This window comes from Emydura macquarii, unplaced genomic scaffold (assembly GCF_026122565.2).
Source record: "Emydura macquarii macquarii isolate MOO-44397 ecotype Brisbane River unplaced genomic scaffold, CSIRO-AGI_Emac_v2 contig_3174, whole genome shotgun sequence".
Lineage (NCBI taxonomy): Eukaryota > Metazoa > Chordata > Testudines > Chelidae > Emydura > Emydura macquarii.
This window is the reverse complement of record NW_027133311.1, coordinates 56,229-71,220: the sequence shown is the minus strand read 5'-3', so window position 1 is coordinate 71,220 and position 14,992 is coordinate 56,229. Positions and strand designations below refer to the sequence as shown.

Below are 14,992 nucleotides of genomic sequence, written 5' to 3'. Positions count from 1 at the left end.
GGCCGCATTTAGAATATTGTGTCCAGTTTTGGGCCCCCCAATACAAAAAGGATGTGGACAAGTTGGAGAGAGTCCAGCGGAGGGCAACAAAAATGATTAGGGGGCTGGAGCACAGGACTTATGAGGAGAGGCTGAGGGAACTGGGCTTGTTTAGTCTGCAAAAGAGAAGAGTGAGGGGGGATTTGATAGCAGCCTTTAACTACCTGAAAGGGGGTTCCAGGGAGGATGGGGCTAGGCTGTTCTCGGTGGTGGCAGATGACAGAACAAGGACCCCAGGGGTCCGATTCGAGCGGGCTCCCTGGGGAGACTCGGGGGTGCTGCCAGCTCGGGGGATACAGCTTCCCCAGTGAGGGAGGGCGACCCCAGGGGGCTAACGCGGTGGGGGCCCCCCAGGGACCGTTACGGAGCCGTGCGGGAGCCCTGCGCACCCGTGAGAAAGGCGCATGCCCCTGGACGCCCCCGCGCAGGGGCTGCAGGGCTGCTCCGGGGAGGTACCTTGGGCTCCGGCGGGGCGTCCGCAGAGACCTCCCGGTACTCATTCCATCTCAGCCCGTCCGTGCTGAAGTGCAGGAGGAAGCTGGTAACGTAGGCGTCGGAGGAGCCTGCCCCCTGCACCACCACCCCTGCGGGAGGAGAACACGGCACAGCTCAGGGTGCTGGCCATGCGGTGACCAGGACCCTGCAGAGACACGGGCTCTCCCTGTCCCGCGGGCGGGGATCCGGGGGAGACCAGGAACCGGCCCCCGCCTGTGAGTGCAGAGCAGCGGAGAGCTCCCCCGACGGCCTGGGTCCCCGGGAGCAGGGCTCTGGCGGGGAGGGTCTGCGGGGCGACACCCCACCCACACAGCCCGTCTGCCGGGATTTCTAGCGCGCACACCGCCGCAGTGCGGACGCCGGCTCCACGCGCATCCCGAGCCCTGCCCGCCGCCCCGCTCGCGGGAACCTCGGCCTCGCGTCCAGTGGCGGGGAGTGCCGAGGGCTGAGGACGTCCGCCCTGGCTGCCCCTAGTCCTGGGGGGATGCAGGTGGCCCAGAGGTGTCAGCACCTTGCCCAGCCCGGGGTGCAGAGAGCCAGCGCAGGGCACAGCGCAGCGGGGAGGTGCTAGCAGGCAGGACAGCACCAGCCCCCCTGCCCTGCCGTGGGGTGCTGGGGTCTCCTGCCCGTGTCCCGGCGAGCGCTGGGGCCAGGCACCTACCCGTGAGGTTCCTGGGCTCCAGCAGGTCCACCTGCAGGTACGGCGGCTTGGAGAGCAGCTCCTGGTACACGTCCGCCGGGGGCCCCCAGCCCTGCAGGTCGGAGCCGGGCAGTGCGTGGTTGAGGCGCCCCGCGCGGGCGGGATTCTCTGGCTGCTGGGAGGAGGCCGTGAAGCACCTGTCCGGTAAGGAGGCCAGGCCCAGGGGGCCGTAGCAACGGTCTGGCGGAGACACAGAGAAAGGGGGTCACAGGCTCCGCTGGCCACGCTGGGGCAGGCGGCTGGTGTCATGCGGGCTGGTTGGAGTGGGGGGGCAGCTAGTATATTGGGTGACATCAGCATGGCAGAATCATAATAATCCAGGTGGGATAGGCCATGTCAGGTACTGTTAGGAAGGTTGTAATGTGCTAAGTAAGATAATAATACTAGTGTTCATGTGTGATATGTGACATGGAAGTTATAGATGTATTTGAGATATCTGTGTTTCAAATTGTGCTGCCTGGGCAACACCCCAGATAGGAAGGCTGCAGAACAATGGCCTGCATAATGGCCCATTAAGGCATTCCCAGGTACAAGGGGCCCTGAGGGAGAGGCCAGCATCACCACTGAGTCACCAGAACCTGCTGACGTGACTCTGGACTCCATTTTAGCTCCTGTAAGTTTCACAGGCCGCATGGCCGGAGGAGGGGGTTTATAAGATCAAACCACAGGATCCATCTTTGTCTTTGTTCCTGTCCAGCTGCAGCCATACACCTACCTCTGGACCAATTCATCTTGCAACTGAACCGAAGGACTTAGACCCATCCAGGTACTGGATGTGAACCAGAGGAAACTATACAAGCCTGCAAATCCACATTTCTTCCAGCAACCTGAAGTACATGGACTTCTAATCATTTGTATATCTGTGATTTACTTTAACCCTTTAACATTTCTCTCATGGTTTATTTCTTTCTTTTTACAATAAACCTTTAGTTTAGTTACTAAAGGATTGGCTGCCAGCGTGGTATTTTGGGTCAGATCCAAACTTACATTGATCTGGTGCTGTGGCTGACCCCTTGGGGTCAGAGGGAACCTTTTTAGCAAAGAGCAGAGAGTTCTAGTAACTAGTCTCTTTACTGGACCTGGTGCTGATTTGGGAGCCAGGAGCTGGAATGCAGTAAAGGGGGCTGTGGGCATTCGTGGACTGGCTTCGTGATATCCAGTGTGGGGTGATCAGAAGCAGTTCGTGGCTGGTTGGGAAGCCGGGCTTCAGTGTCACCAAGCAGTGCTGGGAGAATCTGCTCTCCTTTTGCAGCCTGCCCTGACCTTGGCATTTTCAGGCATTTTCAGGGGGCTACCCTGGCCTCTGCTGCAGGCTCCGTGCGAGCGGCGGGGGCGCGCCCGGGGGGACAGGCCCGCTGGGGTCAGGACTTACCTCCCAGAGGGGGCAGCGGGAAGGTGATGAGCGGGGGGCTGGTGGAGGCAGCTGGGCTGGCCACGGTGGTGCCCGGGGCCCCGGTCATCGGCCCGGCGGGCGCGCTGGTCCTGTTCTCACCTGAGCGGGGGAAGAGCAGGGCGCCCGCATTTCTGCCTCAGTCCCTGCCGCTCTGCGCTAGACCAGCTCCCCCTGCCCTGCTGCCCCTAGCACTGCCTCCGTATAGCCCTGGGGTCCCCCCTGCCCCTCCGAGGGGCCGGGCTCCCCGCTTACATCCCAGTGAAAGGGGCAGCAGATCTCAGGTGAGCCCCGGTGGGGCTGCAAAACCTGCCCCGCGGCCGGCCACGCTGGGGGGACCACGCACAGGTGCCCCCCCGCTGGAGACAGCCCACGCTTTGCCCAGACCCCAGCAGGACAGCCAGGGGCTGTGGGTCAGGACTGAGGGGCATGGCCGGGGTGCCTGGGGCATGTGTTGTGAGGGACCTTCCCCTCCTGCCCCCAGCTGCCATGGCCCGAAGGCAGCAGCGCTGCCCCCTCGCCTCCCCCCTCGCCCGAGGCCCTCGCCGTGGAGCCCCAGGCCCTGCTGCCCCCCGCACACCCCCCAGCGCAGGACTCACCTGCTTCCATGCAGTAGCAGCAGGCCTCACCCCTGCCCTCCACCAGCACCCGCCCCTGCGGAGAGAGAGGGTTGGAGCCACCCTGCGCCGCCCAGGGCCAGGGTCCGACCCCGGCTCTCCGGGATGCCAGCCCGGTGCCCTGCCGCAGAGCCAGCCCGGCTCCACCACAGCCCCGGCGGTGCCCGGGGGCCGATGAGGGCAGCCCCACGCTGAGGTCTCCCAGCCCCCAAAGGGGCCCAAAGACATGTGGAGTCCAGCTGGCCCTGCCCTGGGCACAGGAGCCGAGCTGGGGAGGTCGTGGGAGGGTCACGTCCGGACCCCTTGAGTCCCCATGAACCCCTGAGCCTCACCCTGCCCCCCCAAGCCAGCCAACCCCCCCGACAAGCCCCTGGTCCGGTCCTGTCCAGCAAGGCCAGCTCCCACCAGCAGCCTGGGGCAGAGCCGGTGGGCGTGGCCGGGCTGCACCCGGGGCCGAGGGCAGGGGCTGGCATGGGCTCACCTCGGGGCAGGCCACGGTGCTGTAGGGGCAGTACGGGGAGCACTGCACCGTCAGGTTGGGCAGGCATTGGCACACCTGGCACTGCCCCGAGCGCCAGCGGTCGCCGACGGCGTGCGGCCGGCCGTGGTGCTCACACTCCTCGCACGGCTCCGTCTGGCACCTGCACGGGGAGGGGCGCGGTCAGGGCTGGCCGGGGGGATGGCGCCCGGCGGGAAGGGCCTGGGCCTCAACGTCCAGTCCCCAGATTAGACGGCCGGGCGCCTGGTCCCCACTGCCCCCCACCCCAGGGCCTGGGGCCTGCCCCCCACCCCACACCCCGGGGGTGACAGTCAGAGGCTCAAACCAGCCCATTCAGAGCCAGCCGAGACCCTGCACAGAGGGGCTGGACCCGGGACGGCGGCTGCCCCGTCGGAGCCCCTCGAAACGCCGGACCCCCGCCCGAAAGCCCCGGTCGCCTGCTGGGGCGGAGGGTGCCCCGGCCAGCCGTGCGTGTCTGCCCCCCGCGGCGTTACCTGCGCGCCTTGCGGTAGATGCCCCGGCACTGGCGCCCGTTGCCGTGCTTGCTGGGGTTGTTGGGGCTGCGGAAGGACCACTGGATGCTCTGCACCCCGCAGGGGCCCAGGCACTCGCCCCACGGAGACCAGGCCGACCAGCCGCAGTTCACTGGCGGCAGAGAGAGGGAGGGGGCGTGAGAGGAGCCCCCCCGTAGCCCCGGGCCGCTGCCCCCACCCAGCCCTGGCCGCCGGGGGCAGCGGGACGGGGGCGAGCCATCAGGAGCGGAGGGTGCCCGGGGCCCGGCCCCACCTACCGGTGCATTCGGGGTTCTGCCGGCAGCGCTTCATCTGGCCGTCCTGGCAGGCGCAGACGCGGCAGTTCACCTTGACCAGCTGGCCGGGCCAGTAGCGCACGCCCTCCACCTGGCACGGGCACTCCCGGGGCCGCACACACTGCTGCTCGCCGTCCAGCACCAGCCCCTCCGGGCACCAGCAGCCTGCGGGGCGCAGCACGGGAGGGCAGGACGGGGGTACCCGCTCCCCGGCCCCATCGACGGGGGACACCCTTCCCTGGCCCCGGAGCAGCCTTTGCCCCCCCGAGGGATCTCCATGGGGAACCCCCCCGTGGCGAGGGTACCCCGGCACTGGGCCGCCCCCAGAACCAGGGCTTCATTTGCACCAGGGCTCAGCCCCCAACCCCTGGGACTGGCCGTGCCTAGCCCCACCACTCAGACAGAGGCCGTGCCCGCTTGTGGGTCCCCCTCGCAGCCTCCCACCTGGGCCCCACCCCGCTGCGGCCCCTGCCCTCTCCTCCGCCCCCCACCAACCCCCTCCCCCCCGGCCATACCTGGGCTGCAGGGCCTGTCCTTCCGGCACTTGGCCTGGCTGGCCAGGTCGGCGCAGGACGTGGGGCACGGGGCGCAGGGCCGGCTCACCAGGCCCGTGGGGCAGGCGGTGGCATTGAGGCAGCCTTCCAGCTGGCAGGCCTCTGCGGAGAGAGCCCGGGTGAGGGGCCCCCACGGCGCCACTTGGCCACCGAACCCCGGCCCGCCAGCCCCCACCGCCCACGGCCCAGCCACGTGAGCCCCTGGGCCGAGGAAGAGGTGCCCAGCCGGGCTCGACCCGTCTGCCGGGAGCAGCTCTTCTGGGCGCAGACGCGTGAAGCATCCCTGGTCGAAGGCCAGGCGCAGCAGCTCTGGGGGGCTGCGGGACCCCTGAGCCTGGCCACAGGGCCCGGGGAGCAGGGAAGGAGCTGCGAGACACGGCGTCTGTGACCCAGCGCCCGCCACGGGGCAGGAAGAGCTGCTCCGCCCCACGGAGCTGGTCCCCGGCGGGGGACGCTGGCCGTGGCCGGGGATGGGGAGCCCAGCCGCCACCCCGGGGACTCACTGATCTCCAGCGTGCTGGGCGAGGCCCCGGGCAGCGCGGTGCAGGGCCGGCCCCCGTTCCGGGGCGGGAGGCACTCCCGGCGCCGCACCACCACCCCGCGGCAGTCCTGGGTGCAGTTCGCCCATGTCGCCCACTGGCTCCAGGCGCCGTCCACTGCCGGGGAAGAGAAGGGAAGGGACAGGGCTCAGGGCGGGACCGGCCCCATCCCCTCTGTTCGTCCTTCCCTGTGCCCGGACGTGCAGACACCCTGTCCTCTGCGCCACAGCCGGCCGTGCAGACACCCCTCTGTCCATCCCACACCCGGTAGTACGGACACCCCTCTGTCTGCCCTGCACCCGGCTGTACGCACACCCCGTCCCCTGCGCCACACCCGGCCGTGCAGACACCCCTCTGTCCCCCACGCCTGGCCCTATGGATACCGCTCTCTCCGCCCCGCCCCGTGCCCGGCCGTGCGCACCCCCCGGCGCAGTCCCACCTGGGCAGGCCACGGCGAAGCACTGCTGGGCCTGCGTCTCCTCGCCGTGGCAGTGGCGCAGCACGTCGTCGGCCCGCCGGGTGCAGACCCGCTGGCGGATCTGCAGGCCCGTCCCACACGACCGGCTGCAGGTGCTCCACGGGGCCCAGGGGCTCCACAGACCGCAGTCCCGCTCGTCGGAGGGCAGCCAGCCCCAGGCCTCGCTGCCGTCCGCACAGTCCGCCAGCCCGTTGCACACCTGCGGGCACACCACAGCGTGCTGCCGGGGAGAGGCAGAGACGGGCCAGGAGTGTCCGGCGCGGGGCGGGGCAGAAACCAGCCAAGGGAGCAGGGGACAGAGGGCAGGGCATGGGCAGGGCAGGGCAGGGCGCGGGGAGCCGACACCGGCGGGCAGGTGCTGGGGGGGCCGTGCTGGGCGCTGCCGGGACACAGCAGAGCCACGTGCACACTGCACAGAGCAGCGGGCAGGCGGGGATGGAAGGGCTGGGAGAGGAGACACCTGGCAGGCTGGCGGGGGCAGAGGGAGGGTGGCGTTGCAGGCCCTGGAGCAGGGTTGGGGCTCCCCCAGCAGCAGCCCGGGGGTGCCAGGGGTGGGATGGCCCGGCACCAGGAGCAGGGTGCAGAGGGGCAGCCAACCTGGAAGCACAATCGTCGGCTGCGGGGCGGGCGGTGCAGAGGCAGGCGGGCAGGGGGATGCAGCAGGGAGCCTGTGCCCACAGGCCCAGCTCACCCCAGGGCCACTGCCCCTTCCTGCGCCTCGGACGCTAGCCAGGGGCAGCTCTGCCAGCCCCAGCCCCAGCCATACCTGCTTAAAGGCGATGCACTTGCCCTCCGAACAGGAGTACTCGGTGCAGGGTCCCGCCGTCTGGTTCCTCTCGCCCGGCGGGACCTGCTGCTCTGCAGGGGGCAGAGGGGGGCAATGAGCCTGCCCGGGGATCCGCCAAGCACAGCCACGGCCCCCTGCCCACTGCCCCCTGCCCCGGCACAGTCACAGCCTGTGACACGCTGTGCCCCATGTGCACCCTCCTGGTGTGATGTGTGCATCATCCATGCTCACCCTGGCAGTGTAACTGTGCGTTGTGCGGTGCAGTGTGCTGTGTGCGGTGTTCTGGGGATGCTCCTGGCAGACTGAGCATTATTGTTATGGTGGCGTGTTTCCTGCAATGTCACACACACGTACAGACACGAAACTCTGCTGTGTCATAGCCCCACGTGTGTGTCCCACGTGGCTTGGACAGATGCAGACGAACACAAGGCTGCGTTTCCACACCCCGCAGAGGCACCGCACAGGAACAATGGCCTGGCCTGAGCACCGGTGAGCACTTTGGCCAAGTGAGCGCAATCATGCCCATGGCCGGGAGACTTGTGAAAAGAAAGAGACGTCCCTGTCTCAGGCCCCCGGAATCCAGCTACACACGGACACCAGGACACTGACAACAGCCCCCGGGGAGGGGCCTGGCGCGAGAGGCATCGCAGCTGGCGGGGGCTGAGCTCACAGCACAGACCGAAAAGCTACTGAAATATTGCGTCTAGTTCTGGGTGCGAGTTACCTGCAGCTCACTGTGCGCTAACCTCCTGACTCATTAGTAACCTGACTTGGAACCACTTCAAATCTCGCTGTCGTCGATAAACGTCTTTATCTAAACAGGGCGTGTGGACTGAGTGTGTGCAGAGCCCTCGCTTAGCGTGACAGAGCTGGGGCATAGCAATGTCTTTGATAAATTGACGGACAAATGGAAATGAGCGTGTAGGGTGCAGTGTGCAGCGCTGAACCCTGCAGGGCGCCAGTTCCCGGGGTTGTATCTGGGGCTGGGGGTGTTTGCTGGGGTCTATCCCAGGGGTGGCTGGCCAGAAGCGCTCCTTCACTGGGTGAGGGACCGATCACACGCAGGAGGCTGGGCGTGGGCTGACTCAGGAGTGGGTGGTTCACACAGCAAAGCGGGGTAAGTCGGGGCCCAGGAGTGAGGAACTGGGGTGACAGCTACACACCAGTCTGGATTGCAGGAGGGGAGCGTCACACAGCCCCTGCCCACTGCTCCCCACCTTGTCACCGCCACGGCCCCTGCCCCCCGCCACGTCAAAGCCACGGCCCCCTGCCCCCCACCATGTCACTGCCACGGCCCCTGTAGCTGGCGTTGCTGCCTCTCTGGGGTACGAGCTCTGATCAATGGGCCCCTGTAGCCCTGTAGCCCCCCCTGTGCCGGATCAGACCAACTGGCCCATCAGCCCCGCTATTCCCACCCCCATGGGTTCGGGCCTGTGGGGCGGCTGGAGCAGCCCCCCTTTCCCAGCAGAGATGCTGCAGGGAGCGCCCCCCACCCCCCCCAGCCCCCCAGCAGTGCCTGCAGCAGGGGCCCAGCTGCCCTTACCGCAGGCCAGCTCGTCCTCGCCCTGAGGGCAGTCGGGGGAGCCGTCGCACACCCGCGAGACGTTCACACACATGCGGTTGTTGCAGACGAAGAGCCCCGGGCAGGGCGGGATCTGGGTGGAGCCTGCCAGGGAAGGACCAGGAGGTCAGTGACCCTGTTACGGGGGCCAGGGCTCAGTTTATCAGCCTGGCCAGCCCTGGGGGTGCAGGTCTCCCTCTGCGCTGGGGCGGGGCTTAGCCCGCATGACCGCCCCCGGCTGGCTCGTCCGTGGGAACCGAACCCAGGACCGGCCGATCTCACCGCGTGGGCTCCCGCGGCTGGAGCACAAGGGCCCGGCCCAGCAAACGGAGCTTTTGGCCCACTCGGCGGCGCTGTCCCCGGCTTGGGAGCCAGAGGGTCACACCAGGGACCCCAAGCACTGTGCCCCCCAGGCTGAGGACTCGGGTGGCCGGACAGCAGGTATCGGAGAGGGGCGCACCCCACCGGGGGAGCAGTCCACGCAGGGGGGGGTAACAGGGGGCCCAAGGGGCTGGGGGGCTCGGAACAACACGAAGAGAGGAAATGGGGCTCCCTGCCAGAGGGCTGGGTCCGACGGGGCACTGGAGCCCGGAGACGCCTGAGCGTTCCCGGGGGCGCCCGGCTCACCGCAGTTGTCGGCGCTCTCGTCCGACTGGTCCCGGCAGTGGGGGACGCCGTCGCACAGCTGCTGGTAGGGGATGCACTGGGCGCTGAGGGCACAGGCGTGCTGGTCCAGCCCGCAGGTCCGGTTGCAGTCCAGCTCGTCGCTGCCGTCCGGGCAGTCGGCCTCTTCGTCGCAGACCCAGCCGCGCGGCGTGCACTCCCCGCTGCGGCAGGGGAACTCGTAGCGGCCACACGGGGGCGCTGTGCGGGGAGGCAGAGGGAGCCATCGGGGCCGGGTGCGGCCAGGGGGATCCCGCGGGGAGACCCTGGGGAGGGGACTCAGGGGCAGCTTTCCCCGGGCACAGCCCCTGCTCACTGCGCGCCACAGCTCCGACACCTCGACCCCCGCGGGGCGCCGTGGGGAGAGGGCAGGAGCCCTGGCTGTGGGGCGGGGGGCTCCCAGAAGGGGGCGCTGTGGGGAGTGGGGTGGGATGCTGGCTCTGGGGGGGGCTCCCAGCAGGGGGTGCTGTGGAGAATGAGGCGGGGTGCTGGCTCTGGGGGAGGGGCTCCTGGCAGGGGGTGCTGTGGGGGGGACAGGAGCCCTGGATGTGGGACAGGGGGCTCCAAGAAGAGGGTGCTGTGGGGTGGGGTGCTGGCTCGGGGAGGGCTCCCAGCAGGGGGTGCTGTGGGGAGCGGGGCAGGAGCCCCGGCTGTGGGGCAGGGGGCTCCCAAAAGTGGGCACCATGGGAAGCGGGCGGAAGCTGGGTCCCACCGGTGCTGACCGGCCACGGTGCGGAAGCCGCGGCATGCCCCGGCGGTGCCCTGCCCTCTCACCTGCGGTGCGGCTGGCTGCCGGCGGCGGGCGCGTGGCAGGCTGCGTTGCGGGCAGGGTGACGGGCAGGGGGGTGGGCCGGGCCGGCGGGCACCGTGCTGGGCTCTCGTCGGAGCCGTCCGCGCAGTCCCACGCGCCGTCGCACACCCGGGTCCGGCTGACACACGACCCGTCCGGGCACGGCAGCTGCCCCGGGGCACAGGTCACCCGGCCTGCAGCGGGGCGAGAACCCAGAGAGGGGCTGCCTCGCCAGCCTCCGCACCCCCGCCTGGCCGAGGGCGGCCCCCCGGCTCAGGCCCCAGGGCCGGGTGCAGTGGCAGCTCTCCCCCGGGGGAGCCGGGCCCCCTGACGAGCCCGGCATTTGCTCCCGGTGGGCAGCCGTCCCGGTGGCGGTGAAGGGAGAACGGCCCCAGCGGGGCGGCTGGGGCGAGGGGGCCGGCGCCCGTGGGGAGGGGGGTCTGGAGCTGCGCGGGGCTCACCTGGGCAGAAGGCCTCGTCGGTGCCCGCCGGGCAGTCGCTCTTCCCGTCGCACACCTGGGCCCGCGGGAGGCAGCGCGCGTCCGGGCACTGGAAGTGGCCGGGGGGGCAGACGCACGCCCGCTCGTCGCTGAAGTCCCCGCAGTCGTCGTGCCCGTCGCAGCGGTGCAGGTAGGGCACGCACCGCCCGGCCGCGCAGCCGAACTCGCCGGCCCCGCAGGGGGGGCTGCAGCCTGCCGGGGCCGGACGGGGGTTAGACTTCCCTCCCGCCTGCGTGGGCCAGGCACGGCCCCCTTCACCCCGCCAGTCACACGTGCTACCAGGAGCCGGTGCCAGCATCAGCAGGGTGCGGGCCCCAGGCCCTGCCACGGGGTCATCCCCCGTCACGCCCCATGTCAGGGCCTGGCCTGCCTTCCGCTCTGGAGCAGGGCCCGGGCGCCCCCCCCGGGAATGGCCCCCGAGGGCCCCGTGCTCGGAGACACGTGTGCATAGCGGGCAAGAGATCTGCAGCGCGGCACAGCCGGGGCGTCGCCTCACCTGCCTTCCTGCCCTCCAGCCGCGCCGGCCGGGCTGTCCCACGGGGCCGGGGGCCTGGCTCGGGGGCTCGCTGGCCAGGTCGGGGGGCCCTGCCCTGCCCCCCCGGCCCCTCACTCACCAGCCTCGTCGGACTCGTCGGCGAAGCCACAGTCCCGCTCCCCGTCGCAGACGTGTGCCCGGGGGATGCAGCGCCCGTTGGCGCAGCGGAACTCCTGCGGGGCGCAGCCGGGCGCCGGGCAGCCCCGCTCGTCCGAGCCGTCCAGGCAGTCGGCGGCGCCGTCGCAGCGGTACCCCCAGGCCACGCACTGCCCACTGCTGCACTGGTACTGGTGGGGGGCGCAGCTGGGCACGCAGAACTCGTCCGAGCCGTCCCCGCAGTCGTCCTCGTTGTCACAGAGCCAGGCGCTGGGCACGCAGCGCCCGCCCGTCCGGCAGGCGAACTCCGCCTCGGGGCAGCGGGCCGGGGCCACACAGGGGTCGGCGGGGGCGTCGCACTGCCACAGCCCGGCCTCACACGTGCTGTGGGCGGAGCAGGCGTCAGGGCCTGGCCCGGAGCGGAAGCAAAGCTCCTGGGGGGGCGTCTGTCCGTCCGGCTGGCTGTTGGGGGACTGGCCTCGGGGCCGGCTAAGGCAGACTGGCCAACGCCCGGGAGTTCCCTGCAGGGAACGCTCCAGCCTGGGCAGGGCTCCGTGGGAACCCTATGGGCTGTGCCAGCCCCCACCGAGGCACGGAGAGATGCGGGGGTTCCCATGGAAACGTGGCGGGGTTCGGCTGACGGGACCCCACTCGGTCCAGCCGCGACGGGAGGAGAGAGGTGACGAAGTGGGAATTTTCTTAATGTTTTGTCTGAATACTCGGTGTGTGCCTCAGTTTCCCCTAGGTGATGCACCAGTGCCTAGGTGGTGGGATAAGGGCGTGTGGTCCCTGCAGAGACCCTCGTGGGCAGGTGTGAGGGCCGCCTGGCCCCCGGGGCCCAGACAATCCTGAACGCTCTGTGTCCCGGCCACGGCTGGATGCCCAGCCGCAGGTGTTGGAGAACAAAGGCGAGGTGGAGCCCAGGGGACCGGTTTGCCCAGGAAAGAGACCAAGGAGGGAGGGGGGCAGCTGGGCGTGACTGGGCGGGGGGTGCTGGAGGCGAGTCAGTCTCCTGGTTTGGGATGCGGGGGGGAGCCCAGGGCCATGGACCCCCCCAAGCAGGACGTTGCTGAACGTTGATCCCTGCGCTAACCCCGCCAATAACCCTGCCCTGCCTCGCCGGCCCAGCGAGGTGGGGGCATGGCCCGTCAGGGGGTCTCACCGCGGGGAGCCATGGTGTGCACAGGGGGGCTGGGCGCCCAAGGTCAGACCTGGGGGACGGGGTTGTGCTGCCAGCGCTTCCTGAGCACGGAGCCTGTGAGTCCGTGACACCCGCCGGCCGCTGGCCACAGCTCCCCGGGCTGGGCAACTTGACGCGGGGCACGGCCCTCCCCTGCCACCCCCCTCCCGCCCTGGGGGAGCCGCCCCTGACCTCCCCTGCTTGTCACCGCAGGGCGTGGGGCTGCCTGGGCGCTCCCTGGGCTGTGGGGCAGCCCCCCGGACGGGCGGAGCGCACACGCACCTCGAGGGCAGCTCCCGGCGCGCTGGGCGGGGGCGGCTGGCAGAGGGCAGAGGGCCCGTGGGGCGTGAGCCTGAACTCACCAGTTCTTGCACTCCTGCTTCACCGCGGCGCCTGCCGGGAAGGAGACGCCCTCCCAGGAACAGGGGCACTCGGCCGGGTCGATGCAGCTGCCGTCTGCAGGGGCGAGCGGGAGAGCCAGTCAGTGCGGGCCCCGGAGAGCTCCCACCTCAGCGCACCAAGCCCAGGACCCTCGGGGAGTCAGGGCCCCACACCCGGCCGGGCGGGCTGCAGGGGAGCCCCAGGTGGGCCAGCCCTGCCCCCTCCCCATTGCTGAGGAGGAAATGCCGGGGCACTCAGAGCGGGTGGGGCGTCTCCTCGCTCTCACCCACCGCCTCTGGCGAGGGCAGCGTCAGGGGACCCGGCTCCGGGGGCCGGCGCAGCGCGGCACCGAGGGGCACCGGGCTGTGAGAGGCCTCATCCCTCACGCTGGGCGTGGCGCTGTGTGTGAGAACGGGCCCGCGTGTCTCACTGCCCTCACCCCCCTGCCACGGCTGCCACGGAGAAAGCCCGCGGTGTCGCCGGCCACGCTGCGCAGTGCTGCGTACGACGGCCCTGCGTCAGCTCTGTACGGGATGCTGGGCGTATCTCGCAGCTGTGCGTGTGCTGGGACCGGCCCAGGGCAGCCAGCCAGGTGCTGCTGGGCACGCCACGCTCACAGGCCCACCGAGGAAAGGCAGCCCCCCCCCAGGCCTGTTCTGTGGGTGCCCCGGACAGCGCGGAGCGTGGGGCCCCGGCGACATGACACCTAAGACTTCATCTTCTCCCGGTCACTTCCCACGCTCCTGGGGCCCTGCGCGGACGCTAGCACCGCTCTGCCTCTCCTTCCGGCCAGGTCTCTGCACTGGGGATTTACAGACAGCGCCGGTGCGGGCCCTGCGCTAGGGACTGGGGCCGGCCTGGCTTTGGGCATTACCACAGGGGCTTTGGCAAGCTCACCGACTGCCCCAGCCCCGCCAGGCTCCTGATCTAGGAGTGCTGAAAACCAGGTGTAACAGGCAATAACTCTGCTTTCCTCAGCGCGTCACTGAACCGGCTCCGGCTCGGCCGGCAGCACCCCGGGTAAGATCTGAGACCGGGGCTGGCCTGGGGGTACGTGTCTGCTGCTGTGGGACTGGCACAACCTCCCAGCTGGTGAATCCAGTTTCCAGTGACCCCTCGCTGCGCCGGACCAGCCTGGCTGGCTGGGGGACGAAGGGCTGGGCTGGCTAAGGGGGCCTGCCACCGCTTTGGTGAATCGAACCGGAGAATAAACCCGCAGCTGGGGGGATTGTCTGCCCTGTGTCCGGCCGTCTGTCCCCGCATGGTCCGTCCCAGGCACCCAGCCACGCCTGGGACTGGCTCCATCTCCCCACACTCCAGCGTGGGGCTGGGGGGGCTGGAGAGCTGCTGGCAGGAGGCAGCTGTGGCACCGTCCCCCTGCCCCCCGCAGCTCACCGTGCTGGACCTTCCCGTCGGGGCAGAAGCAGCCCTCCACGCAGGAGACGGCGTCGCAGTGCTCGGCGGGCTCCAGGCCGAAGTTCTGGCAGGTCTGGGGGCAGGCGGGGCCGCAGGCTTCGTACTCCAGCCCGTTATCGCACTGCATGGCTGGGGGGGGACCGGAGGCAGGGGTCACTGCCCTGGCCAGCCGCCGGCTCTGCGGGGGCGGAGGAGGGGTGGGAGCCAGGCTGCTGGGGCTCCACACTGCAAACTGCCCTGTCCTGGGGGGGAAACGGGGCCCTGCCGCCTCCAGCTCGGCCTGGGGAAGCTGCTGCCCCGTAGGGCAGGGATGTGGGGAGAGGGCAGGGCCTGGGCTCTGCTGGGGCACCCCTCCGTCCGCCACCTTTCCAACCCCGGGGCAGCCAGCAGCGGATCCCGCTCGGCTGCAGGGCGCGCTGCCGATGGACCCCGCAGCTGCGGCTGGGCCGGCTGGGGGGCAGACAGCCCTACGGGGAGCCGCCGGCCCGGGGAGGTCCCTGGCCCATGTGGGAGCGCTGCCCACGGCCACCAGCCCCGGCCCCTCTCTCCAGGCACAGCCCAGGGCTGCTGCTGTGGGGCCCGGCTGCCCCGGGGGGCGGAGGCGAGGGGAGGGGGGGGCACTCACGGCACAGGTCCTGGCTCCTCCAGCGCACGTACACCCCCCGCTTGTTGCACTCCTCGGCGTAGGTGGCGACGGCTGTGCACAGACACTCGCAATCCCCCCCGGAGTCGCACCTGCCAACAGACAGACAGCGCCGCCTCAGCTGCCGGGGTCCCCCCCCGCCCGCCCCCACCGGGGCAGCAGACGCCACTCGGGAGCCAGATGTGACGGGGCGGACGTGGGGGATTCATCGCTATGTCCAGCCTGGCCGGGGCTGGCTCCCCTCCCTGCCCCACCGAAGTCAGAGAGCGGTTCCCTGACGCCAGTCCCGGCCCCCCGCCACCCACACAGAGCCCAGATCCC

The 14,992-nt window shown here is 70.1% G+C and overlaps 1 protein-coding gene across 1 annotated transcript in view; it reads right to left on the bottom strand.

The window, feature by feature from the left end:
• Positions 1-495: 495 nt before the first annotated feature.
• Positions 496-14,992, bottom strand: part of LOC137142135 (SCO-spondin-like) — a gene marked incomplete at its 3' end in the record, with an annotated part of 33,103 nt that continues 18,606 nt past the window's right edge. The window contains exons 26-44 of the mRNA XM_067531363.1: positions 14,654-14,763; positions 14,008-14,157; positions 12,594-12,687; positions 11,035-11,435; positions 10,382-10,612; positions 9,905-10,114; positions 9,095-9,331; positions 8,450-8,572; positions 6,886-6,977; positions 6,081-6,318; positions 5,606-5,758; positions 5,064-5,204; positions 4,531-4,713; positions 4,235-4,385; positions 3,723-3,882; positions 3,224-3,278; positions 2,607-2,726; positions 1,196-1,414; positions 496-623 (exon numbers count right to left, since the gene is read on the bottom strand). Coding sequence (XP_067387464.1) covers positions 496-623; positions 1,196-1,414; positions 2,607-2,726; positions 3,224-3,278; positions 3,723-3,882; positions 4,235-4,385; positions 4,531-4,713; positions 5,064-5,204; positions 5,606-5,758; positions 6,081-6,318; positions 6,886-6,977; positions 8,450-8,572; positions 9,095-9,331; positions 9,905-10,114; positions 10,382-10,612; positions 11,035-11,435; positions 12,594-12,687; positions 14,008-14,157; positions 14,654-14,763 — 3,196 coding nt within the window. The remainder of the gene's footprint in view (positions 624-1,195; positions 1,415-2,606; positions 2,727-3,223; positions 3,279-3,722; positions 3,883-4,234; positions 4,386-4,530; positions 4,714-5,063; positions 5,205-5,605; positions 5,759-6,080; positions 6,319-6,885; positions 6,978-8,449; positions 8,573-9,094; positions 9,332-9,904; positions 10,115-10,381; positions 10,613-11,034; positions 11,436-12,593; positions 12,688-14,007; positions 14,158-14,653; positions 14,764-14,992) is intronic.